The sequence below is a fragment of the Bactrocera dorsalis genome, chromosome 3 (genome assembly GCF_023373825.1).
Source record: "Bactrocera dorsalis isolate Fly_Bdor chromosome 3, ASM2337382v1, whole genome shotgun sequence".
NCBI classification, from domain to species: Eukaryota; Metazoa; Arthropoda; class Insecta; order Diptera; family Tephritidae; genus Bactrocera; species Bactrocera dorsalis.
In genome coordinates, this window is record NC_064305.1 from 47206064 (window position 1) to 47216373 (window position 10310).

The 10310-nt window shown below is 37.2% G+C and overlaps 1 protein-coding gene across 1 annotated transcript; it reads left to right on the forward strand.

Moving 5' to 3' along the window:
- The first annotated feature begins 2714 nt into the window (after positions 1 to 2714).
- On the forward strand, positions 2715 to 9487 carry LOC125777603 (piggyBac transposable element-derived protein 4-like). Its single transcript, XM_049452689.1, has 2 exons — positions 2715 to 3014; positions 7964 to 9487. Exons 1-2 carry the CDS (start codon positions 2715 to 2717, stop codon positions 9485 to 9487), a joined length of 1824 nt encoding a protein of 607 aa, XP_049308646.1.
- Positions 9488 to 10310: the final 823 nt, after the last annotated feature.

Here is a 10310-nt window from a genome sequence, read left to right on the forward strand (position 1 = left end):
ATCAAGTGAAAATCCAGCAGATATTGCATCAAGAGGGACATCACCTGAAAATATACTACAACACAGTTTATGGTGGCAAGAACCATCATGGCTTCAATTAAATACAGATCATTGGCCGAAAAGAGTAGAAGAAAAAATAGTTACTATAACCACAATAACGGAAGAGAAAGGCTTTTTCTCAATACTACAAAAATTTTCCGACCTTGGAAAACTAATTAGAGTGATGGCATACGTGATGCGATTCACAAATAAACTTCGAAGAAAAACGATAACAACAGATTATTTAACAGTAGACGAGCTGCAATTGGCAAAAAAGAAAGTAATTAAAAAACAACAAAATTTTGATTTTTTTGATGGATAGAAAAAACAAATTATCAACATTATATCCTTTCGTTGATGAAGATGGCATTTTAAGAGTAAGAGGAAGACTGCAAAATTCAGAAATCGCTTATAACACTAAACATCCAATCATACTGACAAATTGTGATTTATCAAAGTTAATCATCCAGGAAGCACACAAAACAACATTACATGGTGGCATTAAATTAATGAGAACACACATCAGAAATGAATACTGGATCATTCGTATAAGGAGTCAACTAAAACAGTATGTGAGAAAGTGTGTACGTTGTGCTCGATATAACCAAGAAGTGATGACACAACTAATGGGAAATTTACCACCATACCGAGTTATACCCAGCCATCCATTTAATAATGTCGGAGCGGATTATGCGGACCGTTTCAAATACGCTGATCAAAAGGTAAATGTCAAAAATCATACAAAGGATATATTGCTGTCTTTGTATGCATGACGACAAAAGCAATTTATCTTGAAGCCGTAAGCGATTTATCCACGGAAGCTTTTTAGCTGCGTTGCGGCGTTTCTTTGCAAGAAGAGGAAAAAGTACCAATATATATTCAGATAATGGTACAAACTTTGTTGGAGCAGCAAAATCTTTGGAAAAAGATTTATAATTGGCTATTACTAATAACAGAGTTATTGCTCCAATAATGGAAAAAGAAGGCATTAAGTGGCACTTTATTCCGCCGGCAAGTCCTCATTTTGGAGGAATTTGGGAAGCAGGTGTTAATTCTATGAAACATCATCTTAAGCGTATTATAGGAGATAACACTCTCATATATGAAGAGTTAACTACACTGTTAACACAAATTGAAGCAGTTTTAAATTCACGCCCACTTTATACAACTGGAGAAGATTACGAAAACGACAGTATACTTACTCCAGGGCATTTTTTAATTGGAAGACCTTTATTGAGTGCGCCAGAACCATCTCAAGAAAGAAATTTGACGACATTAGATAGATGCAATCTTCTTCAAAAAATGAAATGCCAATTTTGGAAGATTTGGAAAGAGGAATATCTACATATATTACAATAAAGATATAAATGGAAGCAACCGATGAACAACATCAAAGAAGGACAAATTGTTTTGATAAGAAACTTGCATGCTTTTATTAATGCAAACAGCAATGGCAACGATGACTAGTGGAGATATTCAAATAAATGCAATACCAAGCAAAAGCGCAATATATCTCGAAAAAAATGGTATGATCGATATAGAGATGTCAACGTGGAATTTGGTGGAGTATTACAACATGGAACTTTATTTCAACCAGATAAAAGGAATAGCTGATTATATTGGGAGACTGAAAAAACAGTGTCACCTCCTCACCAACTTCGAATCAAGCTGTGAAATGATGAAAAACGGTTCAAGGCATTAGAGATGGATAATGACCACTTACTACAACCAAAAAGAACATGTCGAGCACATTTTGAATTTGTAGAAACTATTCATCACATTCTTTTTGGAACGATGGATGCAGATGATCGAAAGGAGTTAGGAAAAGGCCTAACTAATTTATTAGACAACGAGAAGAACTTAAAACAATTGATACAGAAGCAAACGTCTGTCATTGATTCATCGTTGAACATTATGAAGAAATCCCAAGAAGAAGTGCGAGAAACTTTTGTAAAGATGAATGGACAGTTGAATTTATTCTATTCAGAATTAATAAAAAATCTTAACGCCGAAAGGATGGCATTAATTTATCAAATGATGGTAACACAACTCAGTGTGACGTTGACAGAATGTGAAAATATACAATCGTCAATTATCAATCTGTTAATTGACATTAACCATGGACATTTAAATCTACAACTTTTACGACCATCTCAAATACGCGAAGAAATATATAAAATTAAAAAAGAGCTATCACCAAAGTTGACTCTTTTAGGAGACCAAACAAGTGAAATAATCTTATGAGAGGAAAAGGAACTATAATGAATATTAAGGTAGTGATCAAAACAACCATTCCATTATTCGCACGTGAAACGTCAACATTATATAGAGTAATTACAATACCGTTTCAACATAATGAAGAAATGATGATACCAATTATTAGAGGAAGCTATCCAATTTACAATTTCGGTTTAGATGCATACAATATAATGCAACAAACAGAATTGGATAAATGTGATACGAGTCTGGAGAACCATTACACATGTAAAGAAAGCTGGCCATGGAAACCATCCTGAGACCAGTCATGCGAAATCTCGGTATTACGTGGCATGCCAACAATGAACTGTCTTTTCAAAAAGGGTCATTGGACTAGCTATTGGATAAAGCTTCAAAGTGGTAATAGTTGACTTTATAACAAATCCAAAGAATTTTTCAACATACCATCGAAAGGAATAATGGATTTAGGAGAAGGATGTACTGGACGTTACAAAGGAGTTATTCTAGCGGCTCCACAACAATATCACACGCGAAAGTTAATTGAGGCACCTGTGAATAAACCAATAATGGAAATAAATGAAGTACCTATGCCTCAAGTAATTGCTCAACCAGAAACCTTAACTACAAGTTTAAAAGACATCAAAGAATTGCAAGTCATAGTGAAGCAACACAAGAAAGGAAACATAAAATTAAAAGAAATAAAAATACATCATGCTACCGGACACATATCATTGCTATTCTTTATAGTCGGCGTGCTAGTAGCAATCTTCATTTACTATCGGTTGAAAACCAGGCGACGACTACAAGCTGCAATCAATTTCCCAGCAGTCACTTTTGTCGCCCGGGAGAATGTTCAAAATTGAACATGTTCGTTGCTACCAAAGGACGGACAACAGCATTAAATTTAAATCTTTTATATATTTCATAATGTTAAAAAAGATAAGAAATATTCTAACTATTGTAAAATCATACAGTCCACTACTATTAGATATCTATGTTCAAACATACGTACACATAAAAATATATGCATGGATGTGCAGCATACAATCATATATAAGGCACGTATGCATTAATATGTGATACGCATGCACTCAAGAAATACATAATAAACATATTTACTTAGGTTTGGGCAATTGATTACAAATGCACTTGAAAACAACCCAAACCAAGCAACATAAATTATACTTGTATGACAGCACATACACACACACACACATGTATTGTATTGTATAGTTGAAAACAACCCCATGTGGTGTGCTGTAAATATATATATATTTAATTAGATAAGTTAGACTTCTAAAATAGTATATAAGGTTTATAAATTTAAAATAAAATCAGAATAAAATATTCACAGCTCGACTAAAGACTTTTTTGAAATCCCCCACCAGCGGTAAGGTAGACAAAAATCTTTGTTGAGTTATAAACAATGCTGGAAGAGGACAGGCAAAGCTGCTAGTGACAGCGATAGTGCGAAGTGCTTGCAATAAACCTTGACGATAGTACCAGAAGGGTATATTCACGGTGGATTCCGAAAGACGTACCATAATCATCAAGACCAAACGAAAAGAAAAGGCAATTAAAAAGAAAAAAGCATCCTGCTTCAATAAGCTTGGAGACAAATTAGATCATACTCCCTGGGGTGGAGCATATAAACTCGTCATGGTTAAAATTCGAAGTCCTAAAGTACAAGCGAAACATCTCCTGTCATCAAACAAAAAGTCATAACTTTGGAGTAGTTGATAATTTCGTCTATCTGGGAACAAGTATCAACATCACCAACCATGCCAGACTGGAAATCCAACGCAGAATAACTCTTGCCAATAGGTGCTACTTCGGACTGAGTAGGCAATTGAAAAGTAAAGTCCTCTCTCGACAAACAAATACCAAACTTTATAACTCACTCATTGTTCTCGTCCTGCTGTATGGTACAGAGGCATGGATGATGACAACATCTGATGAGTCGACGTTACAAGCTCTCGAGAGAAAGATTATGCGAAGGATTTATGGTCCTTTGCGCGTTGGTTGGAATATAGCATTCGATGGAACGATGAACTGTATGAGATATACAACGACATTTTCATAGTTCAGGGAATTAAAAGACAGCGGCTACGATGGCTAGGTCATGTTGTCCAAATGGCCGACAATTCGACAAAGTACTCGCCGGGTGAAGCAGAGGAAGAGGAATACCTCCACTCCGTTGGAAAGACCAGGTGGAGAATCTCCAATTGGCGTCACCTTGCGAAAAAAAGAAACGACTGGCGCGGAAATGCCAACCTCCTTAAGAATGTAGTTGACACACTCTTTCCTCCTCAATAATACTGCTGCACCAAATTGTGTTCTGAAGATCGCAATACAGCGCAACCAAAAATATGAAAATAACGTTTAGTCTGCAGAAACCAAATAAAACAGTTGGAGATCCAAACGCATATTAATCACTCTGTATGATAGATACAATTGGTCTCGAATAACGAATGGTTAGATATATATGAAGTTTCGGCTAGCGGGATAAAAAACCGAAACGGCCTTATTAAAAGCAGGAAAAAGTAAAGATTATTAATGTGTACCTTGACGAATATACAAGTATTCGCCGTGACCAACGCGCAAAAGACCATAAATCTTACGCAAGACTTTTCTCTCGAAAACTCATAATGTCGACTCATCAGATGTTGTCATCGTCCATGCCTCTACACCGTATAGCAGGACGGAAATAATCAGTGACTTATAAAGTTTGGTTTTTGTTCGTCGAGAGAGGACTTAACTTCTTAATAGCCTACTTAGTCTGAAGTAGCACGTGTTGGCAAGAGATATTCTGCTTTTGGAGATTGTACTTTGTTTTTACACCACACTTATTTTTTGGTTAGGGAGTGATTTCCTACATCAACTATGATAGGGAAATGGTCGCGTATCATGTACCTGTCACTCTGTCGATCGAGCTAGAGATTTGTTTGCAAATGTTTATTTGCAATTTTTTATTATTATTTTCAAAGTTTGTCAACCACCTTCGCAGTACAACATCTAGTAAACGGAAGGCTTTGAATAAAGTCATATTCTACTTCTCCTTCTTCATTGTAAGGCCCACGCATTGAAGTTTCCTATTTTAATATTTGGGTTAATCACCAATAATTTATTCAAAAGTAGGCTGAGAAACACTGGGTGGCAATTAACAGTTATAATTGTATACTCCGCATATTTTTGTTCTCGTTTATTGTGTTTTTTGTATTGCATCGTTTTGTCACCACAGGCACATATTGTTTACAGATAATTACGACATCTAGTCTCTTTTCGTACACCGTTTGCCTTAAAAGTTCTTGGGCGCTTTCGCAATGGTTTTGATATATGCTATTAGGACATCTTCGTCTGCCCATTTGTTGATCCCCCAGCGGGCAGGCAGGTATGTATGCCGTAAGATCCAACATGCACTATGTCTGTTATTTGGCTTACATCGAAATATCAGCATAGTCTTGTCATAAATAGTGCTATAATACTATCCTGGAAATGATAATATAGACTATGAATGAGATTCCTGCTTTCCTTCTAATGAAAAAACATTTGAAATTCAAGCGGCAAATGTCAACAGTCATTAAGTTTTATACGTGCTCAACTGGTAGTAGCAAAAGCTACAAGGTCTAACCGGAGACTTAAATCTGGTTCCCCAGTGAGCAGTTAGCCCTTGGAGTTCGCTCCAACATACTTATTGAGTTTGGACCTTTGGGGATTTTCGTAAAGGCAGATAGAATTGAAAGTTCAGTTCAGTGTGGAGTCGCACAGCTCACCCGGTCGCTATAAAATACAGTACGACAGAGGTCTTAGGTCGCCCTACAACTCCACCAAGGTGGAAAAGGTGTCCCTTCCACCTGACCAATTGGAACCAAATAATATTTACAAAAATCTTGTATTATTTGGAACACTGAAAAACGCGTTGTTTTGAGCTATAAGCTGTTAAGCACCGTACCGTAACCGTCAGCAGGTACTCACGTAAACACGCAACACGGCGTTGCCCATTTGGTGTTTCGGGTTCGCTCTTTCCTTTCTTATAGTAGGGTATCATTCTTTGGCATGGTGTCTATCTACTTCTCATTTCATGGAATATTTGCCGGTCTCCTGGTTCGTACATGACTGTGCTACATGCCCAAAACATCGGTAGCATTTTTCCAAACTTGATTTTTCTTGCATTCTGTATACGGCACAAAACTCTATCTAGTATTCTTCATACACATAGGTATACAGCCAACCAAAAATTTTAAGCTCTTATATTAAGTATATGGGGCCCAAAGGAGTAGGAGTATTGATCCTGATTGATTGTGCTTAGCGATTTTATCTCCAGAGTGAGCAAAGACGGCATTTTTGGTAAAATAGTTGGAAAATTCAGCCTCCATGGCGAAACCTCTACAAATGGGTTGAGGGTGGTTGACGTCGCAGGGGCCCGAAATATTGTTGTCTGCAATACTAGATTCCAATACAAAAAAATCATCAAGCTCCTTGGCTGTCTCCGGATCGAAAAGCTCAAAACTAGATGGATCATATTGTGATAAATGAACAATATGTCTGCTGTCTCGTGCGTATGCTCGGAGCATCTAACAACGACTCGGACTACTATCTTGTTGTATTGAAAATAAACGCCCGCCTCCGAGAAGCTGCTACCACAAACCGACCGACGTGCACTCCTGCTCATCAGCAACTCGGTAGAAGGGAACTGTATAAGGGTACTTCGCAATGGTGCGATATACCATAACACGAGCGGTGTGGGATACCGATTGTTGAAGAGGGAAACGAGAGTTTCAAGACCGGAGTGATTTAGTGGCTGATGTTCGGAGTAGAATGTAGTTATGGATGGAACACTTCTCCAACGTGCGACAGTGATAGTATAACATCTGGAAATGGTGAACCCGATTCCCCAATCGATGGAATAAATGTTCTATTGCCCGACTATCCCTAGAACACACATAAAATACCACGTAAACACACACCCGGGATACGTTTGTACCCGGGACCTTATTTTGCGGTTTTTTTAATTCTTATTCAACCGATTTGCGGTTGTTAACTCGGCTATAATCGCGTAAGCGGTGTCTACGCCAATTAAGAAGATTCAACCGATTTCTATGATTTTTTTTAATGTATATTTTAATATATAACAAGTATTTTGTCTTTTGTTTCATTCGATTATTCCTACTGGTTCCAGCGATATGGGCAAATAAAGTCAGGACATGCAACAGTGGATTTTGTTTTTGTTGTTGTCCTGATAAATGCAAAACAAAATAATATAATTTATAATAATATACTTGTAGAGTAACAACGAATACACATTTTGGTTTTTATTTCATTGAAATATTCTACCTGGTTCAAAAGAAATGTGCAAAAAAGTCGCGCAAGGTATGGGTACGTAGGTAGCAAATACACTGGTATAACTGGTTTTTGTATTTTATATGCAGCTGTAAGGGTTGTTTTCACAGGAGGTGTTGTCATAAATGCTGCCTGTTGATATTTTCATTATTGTTTTGGTGCTCAAAAGTGTAAGAAGTGAAAATATAAGTGAAAATAAATATAACTGAAACTATAAATAACTGGATACGAAATGACTTCAAGAAGAAACGAATATTTATCGAGTGCAGCATATAGAAGGTAAAAAATGTAAAATAAGCAACAATGTAAACATATACTAATTTTTTTTATTATGCAGGCTAACTGAGAAACAGCGAGAATCATACAGTATTTATTTGATGAAATTTGTGACGATGACGCTCCCTATGACTTTGACTCAGAAGATGAAGAAGAAATTCAAATCAATGACATTGAAATTGCTGATGACGATGCTGAAGTTTCGCAAAGTGCCGCAGAAGTATTACCTGATTATGCGGACTATGAGAATGATGAAGAAGACAATGAAGAAGAAGAAGTAGAAGAAAATAATGAATTACCTGCTAGTGCCGAAAAATTTGTTGCACGTGATGGTACTGAGTGGATGAAAGAACCAAATGTAAGTCGTCAGGTACTCAGACAAAATATTATAAGAGAACGTTCTGGACCAGCTAGATGCACTAAAATGTTGTCAATAGAGCAAACATTCAAATGTTTTATAAACGTTGAAATGGCTGATATAATTATGCGCTACACAAATAAGTTAGCAAAAGAAACTTATAATGCTTACAACAATGCGCATCCAAACACAACTCCTAAGTCATGGACGCCTGTGTCAATAACAGAGCTGTATGCATTTTTTGGCATACTTATTATGACTGGTGCGAACCATAGCAATGGAGAACATGTTCGAGATTTATGGAGCGTCAAAAACTATCCTTTATATCGCGCCACAATGGGAGTCAACCGTTTCTGTTCGATATTGCGGTTCCTAAGATTTGACGATAAAAACACTCGTGCAACACGCTTACTAACTGATAAAGCAGCACCGATCAGTGAGTTGTGGATGATGATGAACAATAATCTTGCTGCACATTACAAGCCCAGTTCATGCTTGGCGATTGATGAACAATTATTTCCTTACCGTGGACGCACACGGTTTACGCAGTACATACCGTCAAATCCTGCTAAATATGGTGTCAAGGTTTGGTGGATTTGCGCTGCCACAAATGCATATCCACTGCATGGACAAATATATACTGGCCAAGCAGAAACTGGTAGGGAAACGAACCAAGGCGAACGAGTGGTGAAGGATTTGTCTGCCAAATACCAAGGAAGTGGCCGAAACATTACAATGGACAATTTGTTTACGACCTTGCCAGTTGCAGAACTGCTTCTCACCTGGAAACTCACGATCGTTGGAACTTTGCGCAAAAACAAATCATATATTCCCCAAAAAATTAAGCAGAACAAAAACAGGACAATTGGTTCAACGACATTTGGCTTCAAAAATAATGTGACAATGTGCTCTTATGTTCCCAAAAAAAATAAAGCAGTAATTTTGCTTTCGATCATGCATAATGATGCTAAAATAGCTGACAGTGGGAAACCTGAAATAATTGAATATTATAATCGTACCAAAGGTGGTGTTGATCGAATGGACCAAATGTTTGCGGAATATCCAACACAAAGACAAACAAAACAATGGCCACTAGCGATGTTCTTCAACATGTTGGACATTACAGCTCTTGCAGCCTACATTGTCTACGATTTGAATAACCCTATGTTGCCTTCGAGAACAAACAACAAGCGTAAGCAGATCCTGCGCAGCTGGCTGAAGCATTGTGTATACCCATTATTGAAGCCAGAGCCATAAATCGTCAAGTGACGCGAAATTTTTCGACTAAAATTGCTATTGAAGCATATTTCAACCGACCGGTGGAATCAATGGTGTCAACAGCAGCATCAACATCTGCCGCAGCGCGCACGCCAAAACCTGTGTCCGGATCTTGCTATTTATGTTACGCACAAGAGGAAAAGCGCCATAGAAAACCCAGAAAGCTGTGCGCCAAATGTAAGAAGCCAATGTGTCTTGAACATTCGGTCACATCAACAAATTGCTCTATTTGCCATGATTTTCCTTATATATAAGATGCATTTTTATAATTGTTATAATAAAAGACAATAATATAATGTGTGAAATGAATATTTTTAATTTTTCAAATAAAAAAATAATATACTCGTAATTGATTATTATGAGGATTTTTACTATTGGGGTACAAACGTATCCCGGGTGTGTGTTTACATATATAATGTGTTTGGAAGGCTGTAGCTCCTGAACCAATGGTCCGATCTGGTATAGCGGTTCAAAAGTTACAACACTTCGAAGTTGAAAGTGGATACATTTGTACCCGGGTGTGTGTTCTGGGGCTATATGCGCAGTGCCACGCCAATTAACCAATTTTTTTATTGGCTCCTATTAAGTTCAATCGTGCCATATTATGTGTGGAATGTAATGTCTCTGACATATTTAGTTAATGAGTTATCACACTTTCAGTAGTTTTAATAAAAGACGTTATATGGGAGTGGGCGCTATTATCATCTGATTTCATTTATTATTACCCTGTCGTAAGCGGTGAGGAAGGGATTTGTACCGGACAGATTTGGGTGATATATCTTTCATGGTTAGCCAGATACTA